Here is a 27,609-nt window from a genome sequence, read left to right on the forward strand (position 1 = left end):
GTGAATGCAAAAAAAGGAAATGATTATTCAATTTATAAATGTACAATTATTACTTTTTAATTTATAAATGTACAATTATTACTTTTCAATTTATAAATGTACAATTATTACTTTTCTAGATTAAGCCTTAAAAAAAAACTCAGGGTAATAGAACGTAATAACGAGTAAGTGGTTGAATAATTATAGAACATATTACATGCATTCGGGGTAATAGAGCGTGGAGTTTCAGCTTGGGAAGGTTATTAATCGGCAACTAATCTTGTGTGTAACCCCATAATTCTACGACGACTCATCATATACATGGACACATATTTACAACAAATAAATCCGAATAAAAGTCAAAACCCGGGGCAACGCCCGGGCCACACACTAGTTATTTGACTAAAAACAATCGCATAAATTTATATTTTTCACAAATAGTACGAGTGGTACTTTTTACTATGTATATACTTCATTCGTCCTTATTTGGTTGACATACAGAGTATTTCTTTAGTCATGTTTGTCAATGCATAGTTTTTTATCACTAATATCTTTTATTATGTAAAAGAAAAAATTATAAAAGGTTGATATTTTCAAAAAGTTTATCAAGACGAATTTAACAAGGTCTCACATGACTAGATTTAACCTTATGCATAAAAAAAAAACAGTTAAAAAGAGTATAAATAGTGCTAAAGTCAAATTATGTCAACTAAATAAGAACGAAGGAAGTATATTAAACGGAGTAAATATTAAGTACACAAAAAAAGTTGAAGAGTTAAACATCAAAATATATTTAACTGATTTTTCATGAAATACCCTCGAGTTTTGGCGAAATTCACCAAATGCCCCGACTTTCAAAAATTCATAAAAAACCCCTATTTCAATACTTAATGTACCAAATACCCTTATTTCAAAACTTAATACAACAAATATATTTAATGACGTCATCATACCTATAATCGACCAATTAACCAAATTCCATCATATTTAATCACACAAAAAAGTCAAAGCAATTGAACGAATTTAACGAATTTCATCAATTTAACAAACCCCAGAGATTCGAAGAGAAATTTGAGGAATTTCGAAGAGAAATTCGAAGAATTGAAACAAAATTCGAAGAGAAATTAGAAGAGATTTAGAGAAAATTGAAGAACGAAGAACTTCAAAGAAAGTGAGCAAACAATAACATCAAACAGAAAAAGTTTGTTTCTCCCTTAAAATTCTCCCCCAATTCGAGCCTCTTTTGTTTTGATAAAATGCAGATTTGAGCCTCTCTTGCTTACACCCTTTTCTGGGAATTTTAGTCGGAGTTGTTGATGGCGTTGATGGGGTAGATGGAGTTGGACTTGTCGTGACAGAAGGAGAGAAAATGAGTTGGTGGTGCAGCCGAAAAACAAAGAAAATTAGTCGCCGGCCTGCTTCCACCGTCGCTGCTGATGTTGTTATTGTTGCTTGGCGGCGACAGTGGCGGATGGAAATTCGACCATCCTGGTGGAGGTGGGAGATCCATGGAAGAAACTGGAAGAAAAAGTGGGGGAGAGAGAAAAGAAAAAATGGGTTAATTAGGAGTTTAGTGGATTAATTGGGAAAAAAATGGGTTAATGGGTGAGTTAAATGGGTTAATTAGGATTGATGACGTCATAAGGGTATTTGATACATTAAGTATTGAAATAGGGGTATTTTATGAATTTCTGAAAGTCGAGGGGCATTTGGTGAATTTCGCCAAAATTCAGGGGTATTTCATGAAAAATCCGTATATTTAAAGACGATGGGTGTGTATTTTGAAAACATAATCAACATATATTTTGTAATACTGTGAAGGTGGAGTTTTTTTTTAAGACATAATCTCTTTATTGTAAGAATCTAAATCTTTAGATCTCACAAACTTAGTGCACACAATATCATTTGTTAATTTATTATAGCATGTAATTAAGGGGGCTACTGATCTAAAGCCCAAACCTTTTTGCTTTTGTTGATTGACTTAGCTTTTTTTAAGGGCCCAAGTAACTGAGTAAGGGTTGGGGGGATGGCGACTTAGGCCCAATGGTAGCCTCACCCCTATAAGTTATGTTTTTCTATGTGTGCTACTTTTTGTATTTCTATTTCATTAAATTTCATTGTATATTTCTTTTTGTGTTTTTGTGTTAGAATGTAGTGTATTAAAAAAATTTACTTACTTACAAATCAAGAAAAGCATTTAACACATATAATTTGGCATATTAAAATTTCGAGGTCCACTTTCATATTTAGCACAAGGCCTTTATATTGTTTAAGGCGTCCTTGACTAGGTTGTCATTGAAATCGATCTAACATGCTTTTTCACGATCCAGGCATCATACTTCGTATTTACCCGACCGATTAGACATCATACTCCTTGATTTTCAAATTAATATTTTCCATCATATAATTTTTTGATCTTTTTTCTATCTTAGCCATTAAAATTTATTTGTAAATGAAATTTATAAATGAATTAAGAGTTAAGCTAATGCTTGGGGTCTCACCTTTTAATGTTTCACCTTTAGAACTTATATTTTCTTTTTTTCATCCCTTAGTACCTCAACTCTACTTTCCGTCAAGTTAACTTACCGTCAACTACAACATGAATATAAATAAAACTAATTTAAAGCAAATAATGATATCTGGAAATTTAAAAGACTTTTTTTGAAGGAGGAAATTTAAAAGATTTGTGTAAGAATGAAAGCAACTATATAGCTCAAAAAATCTCTTTAAAGCAACCAGCTCAAAACAATGAGAGTGTTCTTCCCTACTTGTATAGGGTTTGTTCTTAGATTAGTTTTACTAACACTCTTACGGAGTAGTTAATTTGGCTCATACCTTAGGTAAATTAGAATTATATCCTTAAATCCTCCTCTTCTAAACACTTGTCAACTTCTTTTTCTTTTTTTGCAATTTGTCATTACTTACGTGATTTTTTCAGGGTTCACAACTGCAATTAATTTCACAAATTTTCCTCAAATTGCATCAAATTTCCTTTATGTCAATCTGTTTATTAGCAACTTGTCATCTATTTAAATCCCTCAATGCGCCTCATAATACACCTAGAGCAATTTGCATCGGGTTTACCTCTTAGGTTCTTGGAAATTTAATCCAAATCTCACACTTACCACTAGTTGGGGTTCCTTCCTACTGTAATTAGCCAAGTGGAAATAATAGTTACTCTTACATGCAATTAGGTGTGTAATCATTTGTTGTTTACGCGTATAGGTACTATACCTTTTTATCATCCTAATTATTATACACTTATCTATTCACGCATATAACTCATACTTCTTCTAGGATCTACTCCTACCTCACTTCAACACATTCTCCCTACTAGGTTTCATTTGTTTCAACGGAAAATCATTTATTTTAACAATGTTCAAGGGAAAACATCAACGAAAAATAGTTTTCATTTGTTTGTTTACTGGTAAGAAAAAATTACAAAGAAACATAACATAAAAGTGGGAATGAGATGAGAGAAAAGGAAATGTAAGGGATTAGAGTGAAAATGCGGCATTCCTTCTTTTCAGAGGAAGTTGGTTTTCCTCTAGAGAAAGTTGTTTTCCACGCACCTTTGAGAAAATAATTGAGAAAATTATTTTCCACCTTTAACAAAACAAATATGAGAAAATAAATTTCCGGAAAAGTGTTTTTCGTCAAAACAAACGTAGCCTTAATCTCTTTGTTGTTTGTACTCTATTACTCTGTAATCTACTCTTGTATCGACTATGTTTTTTTTAATACAAAACCCAATATGCCTTTTCGTACACTAAACTCGTTTCAAATGTGTGTTCTTGTCGATCCTCCAAGCGATTTGTTCTTAAGTCCAAGGTACAATTGAGATGTATGTGATTGTAACAATATCCACTTATTTCTCATTTTATGACTCAAGTATCTTGTTTAACGCGAAACAAATTATAACAAGCCATATAAAACTTTAACTAAGGGTCTAATCTTTTAATTAAAGGGATTTATCTTTTATATTTATGAGTTAATTTTTGACAAAAAATGTTTTATAGGTGGGTGAAAAAAAAGTTTGATCCAAACGGTGAGAAATGGGAAAAGCAACCCCCAAATTTATGTTTTAACTCAATGAATTAACCTTCTCAAATTTTCACATGAATCTCTTGCTCTCTCTACTCACTTGAAGAACAAAGGAGAGAGAAAACTTAAACTCCACAAGAACAAGTAGGAAAAAACAATGGCATCTCCTTACTCAGACTTCAAAGGCAAACCTCGTCTCCCCAAATTCGCAACGCCTAAACGCTACGATATCCGCCTAAAACCCGACCTTGATTCCTGCATATTCAATGGCATCGTTTCAATCGACGTCGACGTCGTTTCATCGACTAAATACCTTGTACTCAATGCTGCCGATCTCAATGTTGATTCTTCATCTGTTTCCTTCAAACCCAAGTCATCTTCTCAGGTGATGATCGCTCTCCAATGTGAATTGTTTTAAAATTTTGGGTGTTATCTTCATTTTTGTTTTTGGGATAACAAAAATTTGTTTTTTAAAATTTGATTTAGGAACTTCGAGCTTCTGGAGTGGGATTGATTGAAGAAGATGAGTTATTAATTGTTGAATTTGCGGAGGAGCTTCCGCTTGGAATTGGGGTTTTGAATACTTCCTTTCAAGGAACCCTAAATGATCAAATGAAGGGATTTTATAGAAGGTATTTGATTTTTTTTCAATTAAATGGTTAATGTTTTAATTGGGTTCTTAATTTTTTATTCTTGTTATGTGTCTTTGGTATTGCAGAAAGTTTTAAAATTAAAAGTAAGGGATTGATTAGTTGGCCTTTTGCATGGACTTTGATTTGGCATGCAATGTATCGATTGAACTCCATTTACATTGTCACACTGTTAGTTTTCCGGATTGCTAAAGTTTGATCCTTGAGTGCTTTTTTTTTTTGAAATAATGTTCAGTGTGTATGAGATCAATGGGGAGAAGAAGAACATGGCAGTCACTCAATTTGAGCCAGCTGACGCCCGGCGATGTTTTCCATGCTGGGATGAACCAGCAGCCAAGGTTTTTACTTTCTGTTTCTTTTGTTGCTGATTCATTTAGGGTTGCTTAGATTAGCTTTACAACTATCTGAATTCGTTTGCTGTGTTCATGTAATCACTGTTAGGTTATGATACATATGACAATTCATAAATCATGCGGAAAAAACCATAAACCCAGGAAAACATATTATTTACACATAATCATTTAGCATAGATTAGATGCATACTCTTTGTTGCGTGCCTTCCCTAGCTGCGCCCGAACCGAACAAGAACAAGTCTTTTAGGACTCCAAGTGTCGTCCCTCCGTAGATAGTCCACAGCACGTCCGGATCCGCCTTAAGATTGACCAACTAGAATCGCCCTTAAGGTACTAGAAAATTTCGGCAATTTGAGCAAGATGTGTGTTTGAATTTTTCTCTCAAAAACTCACTTTGAATACTTTGAAACTTGTGTTATAAATTGTGAGCCCTAGCCTCATATTTATAGCGGTATGGAAAGGGAATCGTAATCCTATTCAGATACAAATTAATCAAACCTAGAATCTTACAAGAACTCTAATTTAATTAATTTATCAAATAGAATTAGGAATTTAATCATTAACCGAACTCTGCATGTTTTAGGAAACGTGCACGAACACAAACACTTGCACACACACACGCACGACAGCCACGATGGGCCTCATGCGTGCGCGCGAGCAGCAGCCCACTCAGCGCCCGCGCGCGCTGCGCGCTGCGCGTGCTGTGCGCGCTGTGCGCGCTGCGCGCGCTGTGCGCGCTGCGCGCTGCGCGCAGCCTGCTGGGCCTGGCCTTGCTGTTTGTGCGGCGCGCTTGGCTTGCTGGGCGATGGCCTGGCTTCGTGCTGGGCCTCGTCCGGCAGGCCTCGTCCGATGCTTATTCGTACGATGCGCTTCCGATTAAATTTCCGATTCCGGAATTCATTTCCGATACGAACAATATTTAATATTTCCGATTCCGGAATTAATTTCCGTTTCGAACAAATATTTAATATTTCCGTTTCCGGAATTATTTTCCGATTCCGGTAATATTTCCGATTCTGACAATATTTCCATTTCCGATAATATTTTCCGACACGTACCATGTTTCCGTTTCCGGCAACATCTACGACTTGGATAATATTTATATTTCCGATACGATCCATATTTCCGTTTCCGGCAATATCATCGTTTCCGGAGTATTCACTTCTTGTCTGTGACGATCTTAGCTCCCACTGAAACCAAGATTCGTCGGTTCCGAATATTCATAGATAGAGTATCTAATGCCATTAGATACTTGATCCGTTTACGTACTATTTGTGTGACCCTACGGGTTCAGTCAAGAGTAAGCTGTGGATTAATATCATTAATTCCACTTGAACTGAAGCGGCCTCTAGCTAGGCATTCAGCTCACTTGATCTCACTGAATTATTAACTTGTCAATTAATACTGAACCGCATTTATTAGACTTAACATAGAATGCATACTTGGACCAAGGGCATTATTTCCTTCAGTCTCCCACTTGTCCTTAGGGACAAGTGTGCATTTCCTAATTCCTTTGTCACTCGATGCTTGCTCTTGAACATAAGGTAAGAGTTGTCATCCTTATTATGTCCAGAGGTGTTCCTCGGTTTCAGAGTTCAACTGATCAAATAAACAGATAATCATAGCCTATGATTCATCCGAGCACGGCCATGCATTTCACAGTTTCTAGCTCTCCGAGTGGCCTTGTACAACTTTTAAGCATCTCATCCCGATTTATGGGAGGATAATCCCAATCTTGCGATCTTGAGATTAGACTTCGTTTGATAGGTGATTACCTGAGCGTTGCCTTTATAGCCTCCTTTTACGGTGCGACGGTTGGTCAACGTCAAAGCAACCAGTTCTCAAACAAGTAATCTCAAATCACTCAGGTATTGAGGATTTAGTGTCTAATAATTTAATGAAATTTACTTATGACAGACTTTCATCTCTTACAGTAAAGTTTCATAGGTCTTGTCCGATACTAGTCTTCCCAAAGTAAGTATCTATGCAAATGATTATGACATTGCCATGTCCACATAGTTCAAGAAACAGAACTACTAGTCATCTTGCATTCTAATCGTCTAACGTTTTCTATGCGTCCAATTTTATAGAAAACTCCGATTAGGGACCATTTTCAACCTTTGACATTCAAGTTCACTTGATAGACATTTCTTAGTCACAGGACTGGTCCTGACAGTCTATCTTGAATATTTCGTCAAATTTGAAGGGACTCATCATTTAATACTAAACCAAGATTAAATGGAATATGAAAATACATTTCATATATGATAAATGTTCAACCCCAATGTTTTATAACCATGGGCCTCAAACCCATTTTCTAAAACAATTCATGGAATTCAAAGCTGTGCTTGATTTCCAGTGCGACAATGTGAGTGTTGCTTCTCACTTGTTGCATAGGTTTAGTTATCATGCTTTGCCAATCTTAACATCCTTTTCATCGAATGTTCTTTGAGATATGATGATAAGATCTTTTCGAGTTTGTTTATTATGTGATCTAGTCTTTCTTACTACATTAGTGGTTCTACGCATTTTGCAATGAAGAACCATTAAGTTAGCAGACGTTTTTCTTGCTTCAAGAGTGGTTCCACGCATTTTTCAATGAAGAACCATCAAGCCAGCAGATAGGTGATCTACCCAAGTTCAGTGAAGAACTTTAAACAACCCTGTTTTATTGCTTCTTAGGCAATAATTACTTTTACTTCAACTGTTTAGGTTGCTAGTGATGCTTTGTTTGGATTTACTTATCCAAGCAGTTCACAGATATGTGGAAGACTTTCCAGCTGTATCTTAGAACATAGAAATTAATATTTTAATTTCCCACGCAACAACTCATGGTCTCCAATCCATGTTGCCATTTCAAAACACGATGCTCTATAGCTCGTCCTTATCAATGGTTAACTCCAAAGGGTCTTGCTTGATCCTTTGCCAGTGTTTATGCGTGTAGCATCAATATTTAGCATATCTTTATTTCCTTGAATCAAGAACTATTCCTATGTACCTTTTCAAGTACCATAAGTATTCTTGATCTCAACCTAGTTGATCTTCACTTAGATCAATAGAGATTGGTATATGTTCGTCATGCCTAAAGTCATACGATACATTTTTGGCGATCCTCATATTATATCATACATGATAAATTCTTTTGCAGAATAATTCCCAATTGAATTCTATTCATGTAACTTTAGCTCATTCAATTTTAGTAGATACTGAATCCAGCTAAATTCTTTGACATATAATATAGGTTAAGAATCTCATTTAGACTCTTTGATGTTTAACTTAGTAAATGCTTATACATAGTTCAAACATTCTTTACTTAGATTTATTTACATGGGTCGAATATCTCCAATGGAGATTTTCGTGTTTGATTTAGTAAATGCCATTACTTAATCCAAAACAATATCATAAGATCTTTGTAAATAGATCTTAATACCCAGTATGTACTAAGTTTCGCCATGGTCCATCATTGATGAATAATCTCAAATCTAAGTCATTAGCATTTGAATGTTATTTTACAATAGAGAGATATGTGTGTGATACACATAGGACCAATTAAGTTTTATGTACTCCCACTAAACTTCTTATATATCTATAAGAATCATGTACATTTTATGAAACTAAAATACTTATTAGCTTCACTAAAATACATTTCTAATTCCCAATTGCTTGCTTAAATCTGTACTTAGATTTCATAAGCTAGCTTTCTTTTTCAAGCATTTATTTGGATCCACAAATTCTATGACATACCATGTACATATTATATTCCAACATTTGACTGAGGAATACGTTTTGTCATCCAATTGCCATATGTACCAATATGCAATCATTGCTTGAATTATAGACTTAAGTATTACGATTTTGCATGAGGTTTCAACACAATCCATGCCATGAATTTGCTTGTAACCTTTAGCAACTAATCTAGCTTTGTGTGTGAACACAATTCCATGTTTGATGGTTTTTATCCTTAAAACAAACTTGCAACCAATAGGTGTGAAACTATTCTTGCAAATCAACAAAATTTCAATTTTGTCATCAAAACATTGAGTATGTTTTATGGCCTTTAACCAATTAAACATATAGTCTATATATGGCCTCTAACCATTTTAGGGAATCTGGGTTTCGTCATAGCTTTCTTACAAGTCACAAACTCATTAATCTACATGATAATAGTTTGACTGCAAGTTGTAGGTTTCTTCACTATCTAATGGAAGAATCGCATAGTTCCAGTGACTTGAACTCTATGCCTACTAGGGTATAGAACATCAAACAATAGAATATCAATAGCCACTTGAAAGTCCTTTGAATATTCTGTTCTCCTTGAAGCACTTGTAAAGTCTTCTAAGAGATGTCTATTCTTTAAAGCCACTTCTAAAGTCCTTAAAGAATAAGTTCGGATTTTCTGAAGCACTTCGAAAAGCCTCCGGAATGTCCGTTTATGTTTGTTGTTCGCCTCGAAGACTTTCGAGGTCTATTTTCTCCCACTTGTCATTTTGGAAACGAATCTCCAAAAGGACATTATTTCGAACAAACAAACATTATGTTCTCAAAATTCGTGGTAGAAACAATACCCTTGTGCCTCATTTGAATAAATCACAATGAAACATATATCTATACTTGGGCCTTAGTTTGTTGAATAACAAACACTAAGCTCCCACTGAGTTTAGGAACTCTTTAGATATATTATGAAAAGATATTTTGAAATTACTTTTCAATAGCTTTGACGAATTTGGTTTAGTTTGGTGGTAGTTGAGCATTTTGTTTTAGAAATTATAGGAAAAGTCTTTATGATTCATCATTGATCGAATCAAGTACTAATCGACTTCGATTATTCCAACTAAGATATGCCATATCTTATGGACCTAGATTGTGAAATTACAACACACAATCATTGATGATCATATTTGGTCTCAAGTAATCATCAACATGATCTAACCTAGATCTTTATGATTTCTTGCCAAGTGGATTTATACTTCTGAATCTTTGAACTAGCCAAACAAATTCAACTTATATCACATTTGAGTAAATAAGCCTATATTCACTCAAATCCATGTGAAATAATAAAGTCATAAAATCTTTCTTTAGCCTTGAACTCTATTGTCTAGGCGTTCTAACAATAGTTCATATCTTTTGTTACTTTCAACAAGTAAGACTAGCTTGTCTTAAGTTGATCTAGAAATCAACCAACTTTCAAAAGTCCATTAAAATAGAGCTTGTGAATGTTAACTTGTTGACATGGTCTAAGCAACAATGCCAAAGATTAGTGGAACTCAAATCAAGTGGTTGATTTGAACCTAGTAAAGTTCTTTAAAGAGTTGTTTGTTTTAATCAAGCATATTGACTCATCCCGTAAATGACCATTTCATTCAAATAAACAAACAAACAAGCATTGTTTTTGTTCTTCTGAATGTGAGTCTTTCTGTGTTTGAAGCAGAATTTTAGGTATGCTGATTATGGAACAAAATAGCCATTAAGTTCCAGCCTTTGAAAGGAGTTAAAACAAACTAGATGACCCTACAACTAATGTAGCATTGCCATGCTTCATTTCCTACTTGTAGGTCATTAGTGTATCCTAGCTTCCATTGTTTGAGTTATTATCGAAGTAAGAACCTCAAGCGGTATATGATACCAAGGAAGTTTGATTGCTAGGTTACTTCTCTTTAAACATAAACTTATAGGTAGAAACGGAATCGTAAATTCCTTTCATTTGTTCCTCGTTTTCCTATTTCTTGTACCTTTTCTTATAGTCTTAAGAATTGAATTCTTTAGTGTTGACTTTTATACTTTGTTAGACATGTCCAATGTCACCAACAAGGTTCTTTACCATTTTAATTTATGTTGAATATTTTGTTTCAACTAGATGATCTTACCAGAAGCTTCTAAAGTTCTCTAAGCATCGATCTATTCGAATGTCTAGGGACTAGACTCATTCGAGAATTAAATGGACAACGATATTAGGTTGTTAACCATTGGTAAGGCTGAGCGTTTAAACTCAATGCTTTACGATCTCAAAACTACAGTGTATTTTGAATTCACAAGCACCAATTGGTTTGCCATTCGATTTTGATATTCGAAAACAACCATAAAAGTCGCTATAAGAAACGTACACTTTAAATTGCTCACTTTCTCTCATTTCCGTGAATCGTTCTTGGATTCACTACCAATCGAGGAAATTTACTGTTACCTTTCTAAAAGGATTTATTGCAGTGCAAGATTTTAATTATAAACAATAATTAAAACATACATTGAAGCATGCAAAGTCTAAACATTTATCATGAATAATAACTTGAAATTAAAGCAACCATGCAATTCAAACAAGTTATTAGCATTTTATTCGATTTTATTGTTCCGGCAGGTGTGAATAAAATGATTCCAAGACCCTAAAACCATTGAAGAATTAAGCACAGTTTGTCGACTCAATTCTAAAACATTTTAGGTAAGCAAAAGCCTTTTGCTAATAGTCTAGAAACTACTCTTGGTTGATAGGTACGTCTAAGAACTTATTAGGTAAACCTATCGAATTTGCCACGACATAAAAGGACTCCTTACTTATATCATTGAGTTTCACCAAAACTAACATGTACTCACAATTATTTGTGTACCTTGCCCCTTTAGGACCAATAAGTAACACCTCGCTGAGCGAAAACTATTAATAGATTGATGTAAAGGATATCCAAGCAAGTGTATATTTTGGCATGGCACCTTTTAACTCAATTTTTAAGTTTGGAACTTAAGGCTCTTACTATGTTGGTTAGATTTTAAGTGAACTAAAATCCTTAATCATGCAACATAATCAAGCTTTTGATCTCATGCATTTTAAGACATATTTAAAAGCAATAAATAACTTAAAACATGCATAAGATAAATGTGATCTAGTATGGCCCGACTTCATCTTGAAGCTTTGACTTCAAAGTCCGTCTTGAAAATCTCCGTGGGAGGCACCATTTTCTTCAAATAGGATAAGCTATAACTAATTACAACTATTTGATGGTTCGCAGACCATATTTGAATTGAAAAATAACTTTGGTACTTTAGACCAATTACATTCAAATTAATGTACGCAGACCATATTTTCTATCCTATTTGGGCCATACTAGTCACTTCATAACCTGCAAAACAGTACATATACAATATATACCATTCACCCATTCATTATCATGAATGGCCCACGTAGCTGGTTAGTAAAACACATTATGCATCACGTAAACATTTGCAGCAATTAATCAAGGGCACCAATAATCTACCAATTATTCAGTCCTTATTAATTCTAATCAAGTTGTTTTAACCTTAAGGATTTGTAGACCTAATCAAGAGTTTATGACTAAAAAGCGCTCCCACTTAAACCAATAAATTCATATGCTTTACCAATTTTAAACATAAAAATGTATTTCTAGTCTAACCGGAAACATACAAATTTAATTAAAATTTAAAGCTCATATCAATTTATAATTGAATCCAAAAATTTAATTTAATTTCAGTCGTATTTAAATTAATTCATGATTTTAATTTTAGTAAAATAATTAGAATAAATAACATTTATTATAATTATAATATTCAAAATTAAAATCCAAGAAAATAATTCAAATTATTAATTTTAAAATTAATTAAAATTACGTGAACTGAAATTTTCAAATTAAACATTCAAAACGATCTAATCGTAACGCAAACACCCTACGCGTTGCACGCCCATGGGCCGTACGCACACAGCCATTGCTGGCCATGTGCGCGCAGCCCATGCGCTCGTCGCATAGCTGCTGCTTCCCTATCGCAAGCCTCCGCACGCATTGGTGCTCGCTGCGCGCGCCAGCGCTCATCGCACGCGAGCTATCGCTCGCAGTGCGCGCGCGCGACATCGCTCGCTGGGCGCGCGACATCGCTCGCTGGGCGCGCGAGTCATCGCTCGCTGGGCGCGCGACATCGCTCGCTGGGCGCGCGACATCGCTCGCTGTGCGCGCGAGCCATCACTCGCTGGGGCGCGACATCGCTCGCTGGGCGCGCGACATCGCTCGCTGTGCGCGCGAGTAATGTTGGGCGCAGCGCTCGTGGCACGCGAGCTTGCGCTCGCTGCGCGCGAGGCTGCGCGCTCTTGTGCGAGGCAGCGCGCGTTGTGGCGCAGCTCGCTTGCTGCCCACACGCGACTGCCTTGGCTCGCTCTTCGCCCATGCCCATTCGTTCATAGCTCGTGGCACATGACACAAGGCAGGGCTGCTGCCTTGTGCTCGTGCACTACGCCCTTGCTCATTGCATTCGTGCCGCACGGGCGACGAGCTCCCTTGCTCGTCGTCGCATGCCCGCATTATACAACACCCCTTAAGGGTAACACGAAGCGTCCATTGCTTCGTGCGTTCAAGTTATATGAACGAATCGCATAAAATTTAAAATTTATATTTAAAATTAATGACAAATTAATAAATAATATTAATTTCATAATTTTAGGGCGAAAAAATCGAAAATTTATTATCCAATTGATTTCCGATTGATATGGATTCAAGTTTAGGTCATAAAAATTTAAAATTTATCGTAAATTTACAATTTTTATGGTGGTTTTTAATCATAGGTTTCTAATTAAATTACAATTAATTATGAAAATCAAATTAATTCTAAATTATTCTAATTTTCAACAAATTAATCATAATTAACAAGACTAGGCATTCAAACTTGTTAAACATATGCAGTAGGTCAATCAAAAATTCAAGATTTATCAACAAGAATCGCAAATATTTAATTTAACATCTTAAATTTACGAAATTTTGCATTCGAAAAACTAAAACCTTCGAAAAGTCATAGTTAGGCTTCGAATTTGAGAATTCTGGGTTCGGCAGAAAAATACTACTTTTGTCAAAATTTTTAGAATGCCTTTTACATGCGGAATTGACACAAAAATCACTCAATTCGGATGAGTAACGAAGAAACTGCCGAAAAACTGCGTACGTATAATTAAATAAACGCAATTTGCAATTAATTAACAATTACGAAAATTAATCACCCCTTTTAATTCTTGCAAATTTGTAATATTTAACCATGTTCATGCAATTTAGATTATGAAAATAATAAGGGGCTCTTGATACCACTGTTAGGTTATGATACATATGACAATTCATAAATCATGCGGAAAAAACCATAAACCCAGGAAAACATATTATTTACACATAATCATTTAGCATAGATTAGATGCATACTCTTTGTTGCGTGCCTTCCCTAGCTGCGCCCGAACCGAACAAGAACAAGTCTTTTAGGACTCCAAGTGTCGTCCCTCCGTAGATAGTCCACAGCACGTCCGGATCCGCCTTAAGATTGACCAACTAGAATCGCCCTTAAGGTACTAGAAAATTTCGGCAATTTGAGCAAGATGTGTGTTTGAATTTTTCTCTCAAAAACTCACTTTGAATACTTTGAAACTTGTGTTATAAATTGTGAGCCCTAGCCTCATATTTATAGCGGTATGGAAAGGGAATCGTAATCCTATTCAGATACAAATTAATCAAACCTAGAATCTTACAAGAACTCTAATTTAATTAATTTATCAAATAGAATTAGGAATTTAATCATTAACCGAACTCTGCATGTTTTAGGAAACGTGCACGAACACAAACACTTGCACACACACACGCACGACAGCCACGATGGGCCTCATGCGTGCGCGCGAGCAGCAGCCCACTCAGCGCCCGCGCGCGCTGCGCGCTGCGCGTGCTGTGCGCGCTGTGCGCGCTGCGCGCTGCGCGCAGCCTGCTGGGCCTGGCCTTGCTGTTTGTGCGGCGCGCTTGGCTTGCTGGGCGATGGCCTGGCTTCGTGCTGGGCCTCGTCCGGCAGGTCTCGTCCGATGCTTATTCGTACGATGCGCTTCCGATTAAATTTCCGATTCCGGAATTCATTTCCGATACGAACAATATTTAATATTTCCGATTCCGGAATTAATTTCCGTTTCGAACAAATATTTAATATTTCCGTTTCCGGAATTATTTTCCGATTCCGGTAATATTTCCGATTCTGACAATATTTCCATTTCCGATAATATTTTCCGACACGTACCATGTTTCCGTTTCCGGCAACATCTACGACTTGGATAATATTTATATTTCCGATACGATCCATATTTCCGTTTCCGGCAATATCATCGTTTCCGGAGTATTCACTTCTTGTCTGTGACGATCTTAGCTCCCACTGAAACCAAGATTCGTCGGTTCCGAATATTCATAGATAGAGTATCTAATGCCATTAGATACTTGATCCGTTTACGTACTATTTGTGTGACCCTACGGGTTCAGTCAAGAGTAAGCTGTGGATTAATATCATTAATTCCACTTGAATTGAAGCGGCCTCTAGCTAGGCATTCAGCTCACTTGATCTCACTGAATTATTAACTTGTCAATTAATACTGAACCGCATTTATTAGACTTAACATAGAATGCATACTTGGACCAAGGGCATTATTTCCTTCAATCACGTGTTATGCAAGGATTTTGTTCGGAACAGAAGCACTTAAACTTAGGGTTAGAGATTTTCAATTAGAACAATAATCAGAAGAATTCCTTGAAAATAATGGAGTTGGGTTGTGTCATCACTGTGATTATGCGCATAACTATTTGTTTGGTGATTTTCCTGCTACTAGTGATATCGATTTGTAGGTAAACACTAAGTTGTCAAAAATGCTAACATTACCAAGTCTTAGGCATTCTTGATTGTTGTTTGCAGTGATGCAGTCTGTTCAAGTTTTGTTTAAACTTTAATTTGCTCGCCAATCTGTTTACAACTCCTTATTTATCGTATGAATTTTGTTTATCTCTTTTCTGTTCAGGCTACATTCAAGATTACCCTGGATGTTCCATCTAATCTTATAGCACTCTCCAACATGCCTGTCATTGAAGAAAAGAAAGAAGGAGATCTTAAGACTGTTTACTTTGAGGAGTCACCAATCATGTCGACATACTTGGTTGCTGTAGTTGTGGGTTTGTTTGATTTTGTGGAAAGTAGCACATCTGATGGTATACCTGGAATTCTGCTTGTAGTGCTACTGTTTTTTAATGAACTACGCCTCAGGGGATCTTTATATATGACCACATTTCTTTCTTATTGTGCAGGTATTAAAGTTAGATGTTATTGTCAAGTTGGCAAGTCAGACCAAGGGAAGTTTGCTTTAGAGGTTGCTGTTAAGACCCTTGAATTATATAAAAAGTAACTTGCTCTCACACTGTCTTTTCTTTGTTGATTCCAAACTACTACGTATATATTTTCCCATGTTTCTTCTTATCTGTTTGTTATTATAATACTGTTCACACTTTTATAAGGTATTTTGATGTGCCTTACGCCTTGCCCAAATTGGATATGATTGCGATTCCTGATTTTGCTGCTGGTGCCATGGAGAACTATGGTTTGGTCACATATCGTGAGAATGCATTGCTGTATGATGAGAAGCACTCCGCTGCTGCTAACAAGCAAAGGGTAATTAGTTTGCTTAGCTGGCTGAGGCATCACTAAATTATTTGTTCTGTCTGTTCAATAATGGAATTCTCTTCTGTTAAGGTTGCTATCGTGGTTGCTCATGAATTAGCACATCAGTGGTTTGGAAATCTCGTGACTATGGAATGGTGGACTCATTTGTGGTTGAATGAGGGATTTGCAACATGGGTAACTTTAATTTATAATCAAAGCAATGTTCTGTTTAAACTGAAAATTTCAGCATTTTAAATACTGAAATTATTTTATTATTATTGGTCTGTCCACAGGTATCCTACTTAGCCGCTGATGCTATTTTTCCAGAATGGAATATTTGGACTCAATTTCTTGACCAGACTACTGATGGGCTTAGGCTGGATGGTCTTTCTGAATCACATGCTATTGAGGTTTTACTCTTACTTATTGTTTGCTTGTTTAGGTGTATCAGTATCTGAAAAATTCAACTTATAATGCTAAAGTTGTGTCTTATTTCCAGGTGGAGATAAATCATGCTAGTGAAATTGATGAAATATTTGATGCCATCAGTTACAGGAAAGGCGCATCTGTCATCAGGATGCTTCAAAGTTATATTGGGGCAGATACTTTTCAGGTTTACTCCTGTTGTGTCTGTATAATTTCCGAGTGTCTGTATAATTTCCGAATTTGCTATATGTTTTTGACTTCTTGTTTTCTGTTTTGTTCTAGGAATTGCATGTTGTTTCCAGTTAAACTCAAATACCGTTTATTTTTTTCGCTGAAAATTCTTATATGCACCCAAGTGAACGCATAGTTTGGTGCATGTGCCTCAGAACATCATACTTCCAGTATCTGAGCTTCACTTATTCCTTTTCTTTGAAAAATTCTAAATTCTATTTTTTTTAACTGACACGGGTTGGCATAGTATAGAATTGGATTGGTTGGCGTTGAAGAATTTCATCTTCGCTCGTAAAATGCTCGAAATACCCAGATGAAAACAATTTTCAAGCTGATTCCATGGAAATAATTTTGATTGCAAGTCGATTTCATTGTAATAGTTTCACACATCATTGCATGGCTTTCTAATGTAGCTTTGTTCCGTCATAAGTTCTTTTGGTCTCCCTAACATGTTTGCTTGGTTAGACATCCTGATATTGGTATCTTCTATCTTCATTTTCTTTCAAAGTTTAATGGTTTGACTTATGTTTAACTAAATTCTTCTACCAGAGAGCTCTGGCATGCTACATAAAGAAATATGCTTGCTCAAATGCAAAGACTGAAGACCTATGGGCTGTTCTTGAGGAGGTATCTGGTGAACCAGTAAAGGAACTAATGAATTCATGGACACAGCAGAAAGGATATCCGGTTGTTTCCGTGAGGGTCAAAGACGAGAAGCTCGATTTAGAACAGGTGCAATGCGCTTAATTTATACTTCGTAATTTTTTTTACTTTCGGTCTAGTGCGCTACCACTACAAGAAATTAATTAATTACCAACCACTTGGACTTTTCCTTGTTAATGTCTTATATAACTTCTAGATCTAACATTGTGTAATTGATGACAGTCACACTTTTTGTTGAGCGGTTCCCCTAGTGATAGCCAATGGATTGTCCCAATCACTTTATGTTGCGGATCCTACGATAACCGTTACAGTTATCTCCTGAAAGAGAAGTCTGGAAGTCTTGGTATCAAAGATGCTGCTTATGTTAAGCTTAATGTGGACCAGACTGGGTTTTATAGAGTGAAATATGATGAAGAACTTGGAGCTAAACTTCGACATGCTATAGAGAGTGGCCAATTGTCTGCAACTGATAGATTTGGTAAGTTTGTTTGTGCAGGCTTTATTGTGTCATTTCTATTATATAAATAGTTCTGTAATTGTTTGACATTAAACTTCTTACCAACAGGTGTTCTGGATGATTTGTTTGCCCTGTGTACCAGTAGTCAGCAATCTCTGATAAATTTGTTGACTTTGATTGCATCATTCAGAGAGGAAACCGAATATACTGTTCTATCCAATTTGATAAATGTAATTTAACCATCATTTTTTTTACTGAAGCAACTCAATTGTGTGAAATGCTAATTTTTTTTATTTTTTTCGTTTCCTCAGATTAGCTACAAAGTTATGAGAATAGTTGCTGACGCCACACCTGAATTAGTTGATAATCTCAGAAAGTTCTTCATCAACCTCTTTGAGTATCCTGCACTGTGAGTATCCTGCACGTTTACCATTTATATGAGCTCAAAATGAGTTCATTCATTTATGCATAGCACACTACAGTTACATTTATGATTATCTTATGCAAATAGTTGAATCAAGATGTGTCTGTTTTGTGTTATTTTTTTTTTTTTTTTACTTTAGGTCTTATTGTATTACTTATAGATTTTGACGATGTAAGCAAGCTTATTTTAATGACCTCAAATTGTTGTTCATTTGGCTCATTGTCCACTAAAATTGATTCTCTAAGTAATTCTTAGAGAGAGTCTAGTATACGTCCTTTTCAAATATGCGAGAGAATGGTAAACGTGGGAAACAGTGGATTTAAATGGTGCGTAGCAGTGTAGTATTCTGAGTAATCAATTTATAATTTACTGGAGAGCTTTAAAATGAATGAACTAAATCACTAAAATAAACAACTATGCAAAATAGAAGAAAACTTCAACATTGTACACTATTTTAGTCGTAAACGAGGGCGAAAAAGCATTTCTTCTATCATGAAATTTCAGAGTTAACCATGCTACCTTGTAGCAGCAAAAGTTGGTTTTTATTTAACCACAGATATGGATGGCTCAGTAGTTAAGAATAGAGGTCTTTCTCTCTGTGTTGCTTAGAGCTGTGTGGTATATTGACAATTACTTCAAATTTGAAGTTTAACTCAATATGGAGCATTTCGTGTGAGAAATTTCTGTGCGCATTGAACTCTGATGGATCTTAACACTGTTGTTTGAGCAGTAGGAGACATTTCTAGTTAAGCAACCATGGAAAAGATTATTTCTTTTTCTGCTGAAGGTTTTTTTGAGCTTGTGTGGCATAGAGTGTGGAACTACATTAGTTTGTTGAGGGGTAGTTTGATATGAATTCTGAATCTGTTAGTTTTCTGGCTGTCTTTTTTCTTTTCTATGCTTATGTCATGCTTATTAAGAGTCAACTCATCAATGCTTGTGGATTTGTTAACAGTTTGATTTTGGCTCTGCTTTAGCCAATTGCGACTTTGTTTATTTTCTTCTTGATTATTTTCTTTTTAAATATAATGCAGGAAACTTGGCTGGGATTCTAAGTCCGGTGAGAGCCACTTGGATGCCACGTTGAGAGGGGAACTGCTGACTGTGCTTGCTGAGCTTGGGCACGAGAATACCCTAAATGAAGCTATTAGGCGTTTTGACGCATTCTGTGCTGACAGGGATTCACCGCTTCTACCACCTGATACCAGAAAGGTAGTGTAACGCATAAAACTGACTTCCTCTTGTACATGTATACATCACATTTACGGAGTATTATTTATTCTGTGTGTCCTGAAATATGCATTACATGGCCCCAATTCTTGTAATAATGATTTTTACACAATTTTACTAAAAGATGCTTTATAAAATGTTGTTGGATCATTTGCTTTTTCAATCACTCCGCCTTAGTACATTTTGGAAATCCAATTATAAACTACTTTATGTTAGGTAAGAAAACACATTTTGGTCGAGGGAGGGAGAAAGTACTAAACCAAAAATTAAGTCAAGCTCCGGGTTAAAAAGATTAAAAAGATTGCACTTGGAAACCCTTAGTCTACCTTTTACCCTTCTCAAACAACTGTTCAACCAATGCTAAAGCTTTCAAACTTAAAAATAAAACTGAAACTCCTTTAGCAAATAAGGGAATTTGACATCTCCAAAGCCTATTAGTTTTAGATTAAAAAAAAGCTGACTAATGTACAAGTAAGAATAAAAAGGAAAAATTGATTCTAAAAATACAACCTTTAAACGGTCTGCTAAAAAAGGGCTGAATTTTTGTTGACTAAGAATATCACAACCTTTTGGACATATCTTCTTTTAAAGAGCTTCTTTAGACAATGACCTGCTACTATGGGTAATATGCTGACGTGGCTTTTATATCTGTTACACAATGCCATAAGATCATTCAACATAAGTTACTTAACCCCATCAAATTTAACTCTAGGAAATCACCTTACAATCTCATCCCACTGTACCCAATTTACAAAATCCTCGAAAAGCCAAATTCCAAACAGCAACATACCTCTCAGACATTCATCCAAAACTTTCAACCCATCATAAACAAACCCCATTTGCGTACAAACATGAACAATAGAACTTCCAGTATACAAATCCCCGCAAAATCCAAGTGAAATCACTATACAATATATTAACTTGAGTCCCCTCAAACAAAAAACCAGTGTTACTACAAATGCTCATAACAGATGAAAACGTTAATGGGCTTTGTCTATAACCTTGAAATAACATTTCAGAATAAAATTCAAATGCTTTCCCTGGTAATCTATAGCGTTTGTACCCAGAAATTAGCAAATTCCAAGAAACAACATCTCCATAGCGTTTGTACCCAGAAGTTAGCAAATTCCAAGAAACATCTCACATAGACAGTCGTCAAACAGTTGGTGGGCATAATCTAAAGACCCTGATTTGATGTGATCATCCATTGCACGGTTGGTAGAAAAGATTAGATCAGAAGTGTCAGTCAGTAGGAATGAAGATGCAAGTGCCCGAAAAATTAATTGTAAAGCGCTAACTTTCAAAATGCTAGCACGCCAATGCAGGTTTGTAGCTATAATTAACAATATTAAGAAAAATATCACAGCCGAGAGTTATTAGCTACCCCATGATCAATACTGCATTACCTCATTAGCAACATATGAAAGGGCTCTGTAAAGACCTATCAGCACTGGTATTGTTGCCAACGTTGGAGACATCCTAAAAAAGAAGGCGACATCAAAGGATCATTAAATGTAAATATTAATTGCTGAAGAAGTTCTGTAATTTCATACTTTCAAACAGCATCTTGCAAAAAGTTCAGTCATATCATATGGCAGTGTGTGCTTTGTAGATCAAAGATTTTCTGGTAAGTCATTGTTTATGTCAAGTTTCCTTTGTAGATCAAAGATTTTCTGGGAAAACTTGTGGACGCTCTATTGTCTGCTATCCTCTCAAACTCAGCCTATGTTCTGGTTGAGGGCACTTAAACAGAGTTTGACACTAACTGATACACCTTAAAAGTCAGGTAGGATAAAAATATGAGTTAAATCTAAGGTCCATCTATCAGAATGCCTTAAAATTTAAAATGTCAGGCCTTCTTCATTTCAGGCTACAAATGTGTATCCAGACAATTATGTTGAAATCTAAGATTGATTGCAAATCCCGTATCACGTAGCAGTAATGATTTTTGGTATCATTGTTGATGCTCTCACTTTGCTTCATATCTGAATGATTTTGTTGTTGAAGGTCTTCTATTAATATATCAAATACTGTGGCATCTATCTATTATGTCGATTTTATGATCACCAATTCACCTAAGACTCAATGTTTGTCGAACTCATGTGCTAAGTTTACATCAGCGACTTTTGGTTAAAGAGAAACAACTGACCCTTGAGAGTTCAAATATTCTTCCTCTGTTTAAAATGAAGACTCCAAATACCTGCCAGTAGCGAGCTTGTACTACTGAGCCGTCTCAACTTTAAATCTTTCCTACATACATTTAACAAAATAAGCTTCAAATCTCATGAACGACTACCTTCTCTGGCAGTTGATTACAATTTACCGGCCTCCAATTCAAAGGCAGCGTTTGTAAGCAAGAAAGTGGGTTCGCCAATTAAAAGCAAGAAACAAAACCCTAATTCGATGTACTCCATATAGAAAGAAATAACTCAATATTTTAGAAGGATACACATTTAACATACCTCCTTAAACACCACCTTCAGTTTTATCCCAAAATGGGCGTCTGCCACAAAGTAATATATAGGTGATGACACCAATACTCCGAACATCGGACACTGGACTTGATTTTCGTTTTAGTACTTCTGGAGCCACATAGTAGGCACTACCAACAATATCTATGAATTTTCTCCCTGCAAGAAGAAATGTTTTGCCCAGAAGCATCAGAACTTTGAAGCAAATCATATGGCAGTCATAACAAAGATGAGTATTTCACTGGTTCTTACACCTTTAAATGGATAACACTCATAAAGGATGAACCATAGGATCCTCCAGAACTAGGCTTAAGAGAACTAATTATCCAAAATTGATGTTAATTTTTTCTACTCTCCAGGTTTTATGAAACCTGATAGTCCAAAATCTGTGGCCTTTAAAGATGAATCCTTTTTAGGCGACTTGAAAAGAAAATTCTGCAGACAAGAAACACGTCGGAATCAAACATTAATAACAGTCATAGTTCGATCAAGTTGGATTTTAAAGTTCAAATATGTAGATGAAAATCTACCTCAGGTTTCATATCACGGTGAACCAAACCATGTAAGTGACACTGAGCAGCGACTTTCAACATCTGACGCACCACCACTGCTGCGTCTTTCTCTTAATACCAGCTATCCTTTCTGATTTGGATAACAAAAGCAATTAACATTAGAACATTTATGTAACAAAAATTTGACATTAACGCTTCTGGAAATAACATCATGAAAACGCGGCTGAATAGAACATTGTTTACTTAGATAATATTCGATCCAGCAACTCTCCACCTTCACACAACCTGATGATAAGTGATAATTAGCACCATATTTCAATAACAGGGAAAAGAAATTGAATCACGCATGAGAGAAGTAATTTCTTCACTAAAGAATTGGATTATGGACTTCGTGGCTTGTGGGCCTCAAAACTTGGGCCAAACTGCTGCCAAGAATGGTGCAACATTGCATAGCTTAGCCTACACCACCACTCTTGTCTTATCCATCACCACCACCCAACTCTTCTTCCTTTCTCTACTACTCGCCACACAAACAAAGTACTGCAGCGCCCATCATCTTTCAACCACACAATAGCCACCGCGGAGCAGCTCTCATCTCTCAACGCTGCCCAGCCGCTGCTCCTCCAACACCAATCTCCACCGTACATTCATCGCAACCTACCACGCATCACCAAGCAACACCAACAATACTGTTATCACCGCCGCCATCCAACACAACCATGCACAACACCAGCTACGCAACAAAACGCACAAAATCACATCAGAAAAACAGAGCAAAAACAGAGGAATTGAGTTCGACCGAACCCGTAATTATGTTCGACCGAACCGAAAATTTAGAGTTCCTGGTTGTATGAGGTTCAGTCGAACCTGAATGAAGTTCGCCCAAACCACCACTAAGTTCGACCGGACCTACTATCAGTTCGTCCGAACATTTGGGCGGTCGAGTTCTTGTACGGAATTAATGAAGGTCACGTGCTTGCCTTGGTGGTTCATTGTTGGTGCCCTCGATTTTTCGCCGTACAACTCCATTTGAAGGCTGCGATTTGATTGAAGAGTGAAAGGTTGTGATTGTTTGTTCTTCGAATTGGGGTTGGGTGATTGGAAATCGGAAGCCTATGATTGATTGTGATGATTGATGATGGAAGCTGATGAACGGTTGATGATTGATAGATGATGACGGACGAGGATGATGATTGAGGAGATGAGGCGCAGTGAAGCAGGGAGCAAGAAAACCCCAATTAATTTGGACGAAAATGGACGAAGGGGAAAGGGGGCGAAAAAAGACAAAACAACAAAAGGGGGTTCTGGTTCAAAATGTCGGATACATTTTGATTTTGTGAGGTTCTCATTGTTTAAGAGCATTTGTTACAATATGTTGTGGCTAAATTTGCCACATTAAATTTTTAACTATAATTGATTAAAACTATAATTTATCATATTGGTGGGCTATAATACTTTGTAGCTCCCTATAATATTTATTTTAAATAATTTATTTATTTGAGCTATATTATTTTTGAGCTACGTAGCCCAAAATAGCTACAAGATTTTTTGAGTTGTTTATGTCATTGTTGTACCAATGGTGGGCTACCTGCTCACATATTCATTTTTTTGTGAGCAGGTCCATTTTGTAACCATTAGAGTTGCTTTAAGGCTTTTCCTTTTTCTTTTTATTTTTTTATTTCTTATTTTCTTCTTTTAATTAGTTTTACAGTACTTTAGTTTAGCTTTTTCTTTTTCTTTTTCTTTTCTTTTCTTTTCTTTTGTTTTAATTTCCTTTATTTATTTTCTTTTCTCTTTATTTATTTTTCCTTTTTTTTAGGCCTTAGTATAAATACCAAAATTTGGGTTAAAAAAACTTACAATGTACATAATTAGTCACCCACTTGGGTACCCGATTTTCTTGTCGTAGAATTGAAATCTACGATCTTTCCTATTAAAAAAAAAAAAAAAAAACTTATCTTTCAAAAAAAAAATGTACTCCGTACATAATTAGTCTTTTTCTTAGGGTTCAGGGTATAAGATTAGTTTTTGGTGAGAGAAAGTGAGGGAAAATCAATGAAAAATTGGGCTTTTGAAATTCAAGGGTGACAACTTGTATGGAAGGATCAACCAATTAATCAATGAACAATTTCTTACTCTATCTCCTTATTTATTGTTTTCATTTATTGTTTTAATTAGTTCAATTTTTTTTTGTTTAGCTTAATGATTCATATTTAGATTAGTTCTTATTATTGTTTAGAACCATGTTTTTAGTTGTTAATTTCTATAAATTTTGTGTTTATGTTGATTGAGTAGTTTATTGATTAGGGTTTGGTGAAAACTCAACATTGATTGGTTTGAGTGCTTGTGATTGGAAATTAGGGATTTTCATGATTAAATTATTACTCCCTCCGTCCCGGAATACGTGACCTGTTTCCTTATCGGGTCGTCCATTAATACTTGACCTGTTTCTAAAAATGGAAATATTCTAACAATATTATATTATTTCTCACTCTACCCCTATTAACCCACCTACTCCCTACTCCATACAAAAAATAATTAAAAATTCAACCCTTACTCTCCCCCAACCCCACTCCTTTACACATTTCCCACTAACTATATTAAAATAATATCCCACTATCAACTACTACCTATTAAATTAAATAAGTCAATTCAAGTCCCTTAAACTCTGTGCCGGTCAAACCGGGTCGAGTATTCCGGGACGGAGGGAGTACATGTTGTAACGCCCCGACTTCTAAACACCATTAATTAGGTTAATTATGTTTAATTAGCAGCGGAAATCCTAATTTAGTCGGAGCGTCGCATGCCATATCTCCCTCGCGGGAATACAAGGCGACAAAATACTTCTTAAGTTACTAAATAAACTTTAATAATACATACTCCTAACATTGATTAAATATTAATATAAAAGTCTAACTCATTTCTTGCAATTAAACTAGAGTTTAATTAATACATCCATTATTACTAGTGAGACATAGTTATCTTTACTAAAGAACGATCGTGAATTTGATGGTTGCATCCTCACTCTAAGGCATCCCATGATCTTCTTTGTACCTAAAACAAAAGCAACATCGTGAGCCGAGGCCCAGTAATATACTACCCTAACAACGTAAATTCATTTCAATTAATTTTATTTACTTTGCAAACAGGGAGAATAGAATATAGTAAATCACTTTCATAAAAGCATAATAAAATCTCATTTATAACTTGAAACTTTAATAGTTTCCATTATCTTTCATAAAATCTTCATTTTACTTGGTAACTGACAAGTTAGCCTTGCGGAACGTCTCCCACCTTGCGATAGTCCTCAAGGAGCACTCTCCCTTGTTGGACATACGCCCGTACCTAATTAGTTTCTCTTTTTTTAGCTTGCGGTAACCCTCAAGGAGCACTCTCCCTTGTTGGGTGTCCCGCGGTACGGCGGTACGTGCACGACCTAGAAATAGTAACCCCACTAACTGCCAGAACCGGTTACACTTGTATTTATCATGTTTCGTATCTTATTAATAACTCATAAACATCATCTTATAAAATCATTCATAAACATATTTAAATATCATCATTTATAACACACTTCATAAATACATTTCATATCCCATAATCCAATAAAAACACATCATTATAAACATATTTCATAATCTCATAAAACACATTCCATAAGGGGATTGTAGGTGTTAGCAATAGATGTTACCTCAACCGTAGTTTTATACTTCCCGTTTGATGGACCGTTCTTCCGAGCTCCGAATACCATTTATACTTGTAATTTAGAATGTAAAATTGTTAACTAATAATTATAGATACCATTATATTTCAACTAGTTTAAAATCATTTTGATAAAACATTACATAAAATAAATGAAACAAAATGAAATACACTTACACGTTATGTCTTATTAGTTAGTAAGGCCCACAAGAGTTGACTTTTTAGGATTTAGGTGCACATGTTTCCAAATTGGAGAATCCAGAGACCAACGTTGGTCTTTTCTAACCACCACGAACAGAAAAATGAGGGAGGTAGTTTAGGAATTAGGACTTGCGAGAGGCGGTACAAAGGTAGTTCTAAGGTGGAGGTCATGTGGTCAGAAGTAAGGGAGGCAGAACGGCGATGGTCCGTGTAGCAACGTTTGGTGGTCGTACTCCAGAAGAGATGGGAGGAGTGAGTTCGGGTTTCGGGTTCGACAACGGAATGCTATAATTAAAGCTTGATATCGGAGGTTAGTGGTCGTACATGGTGATCGAGAGTGGGAGCAAGTCATTCATGTGGTGGAAGTAGGTTGCAGAGGAGGCGGTGTTACGGTGGTGGTGCGTAGAAACAGAGAGGAATGTGGGGTTTAAAGGGGATACTTTTACTTGGTTTAATTTGCTGGGAAATGACTCAAATGAGGCTTGATGGAGTGAGGAGTATGATCAGCTTCAATGGGTATTTATAGGGTATTGGAATAGCATAAAAACGTAAGCAATGACTTCATTTTAGTGGTTTTAGAATTCCTTTAATACCATGGGAATTAAGAAAATGGAGTAGGAAATTGTAAAAAGAAAAACTGGATACTCTTGAATTTGCTTAGTAAGCATGGAATGATGAGTAATATTGTTTTCTAAGTGACACTTGTGAAGTATTTTCATGCTCTCATTGAGCTGCTTACACGACATAGAAGGGAAGAAGGAGGAGTTGACTTTGCTCTTTTATTGGTTGACTTAGGGGCACAATTGTAATTTCAGTTACTTTGCCCAATTTTCTGATTTTAG

General features: G+C 35.9%; 1 protein-coding gene and 1 long non-coding RNA gene across 9 annotated transcripts; one reads left to right on the top strand and one right to left on the bottom strand.

Annotated features, from left to right (window-relative positions):
* The first annotated feature begins 4,062 nt into the window (after nt 1-4,062).
* On the top strand, nt 4,063-19,887 carry LOC130471972 (aminopeptidase M1-like). The gene is made up of 14 exons (XM_056842345.1): nt 4,063-4,408; nt 4,510-4,655; nt 4,909-5,011; nt 15,816-16,002; nt 16,099-16,192; nt 16,306-16,459; nt 16,541-16,645; nt 16,744-16,860; nt 16,950-17,063; nt 17,657-17,839; nt 17,993-18,248; nt 18,336-18,457; nt 18,539-18,636; nt 19,686-19,887. Exons 1-14 carry the CDS (start codon nt 4,181-4,183, stop codon nt 19,870-19,872), a joined length of 2,094 nt encoding a protein of 697 aa, XP_056698323.1. The 5' UTR covers nt 4,063-4,180; the 3' UTR covers nt 19,873-19,887.
* Nucleotides 17,654-27,272, bottom strand: LOC130471974 (uncharacterized). Of its 8 annotated transcripts, XR_008932202.1 has the most exons (10): nt 26,744-27,272; nt 26,556-26,620; nt 23,732-25,918; nt 23,108-23,597; nt 22,883-22,994; nt 22,607-22,787; nt 22,344-22,511; nt 22,031-22,131; nt 21,288-21,360; nt 20,772-21,067 (listed from the first exon to the last, which is right to left on the bottom strand). It is a non-coding gene; the product is annotated as an uncharacterized lncRNA (long non-coding RNA). The 8 variants fall into 8 exon arrangements; XR_008932207.1 differs by lacking the exon at nt 20,772-21,067 and adding an exon at nt 17,654-18,645 and having other exon boundaries at nt 22,883-23,597; XR_008932209.1 differs by having other exon boundaries at nt 22,082-22,131; nt 22,883-23,597.
* Nucleotides 27,273-27,609: the final 337 nt, after the last annotated feature.

Source organism: Spinacia oleracea, chromosome 1 (genome assembly GCF_020520425.1).
Source record: "Spinacia oleracea cultivar Varoflay chromosome 1, BTI_SOV_V1, whole genome shotgun sequence".
Taxonomy (NCBI): Eukaryota; Viridiplantae; Streptophyta; class Magnoliopsida; order Caryophyllales; family Amaranthaceae; genus Spinacia; species Spinacia oleracea.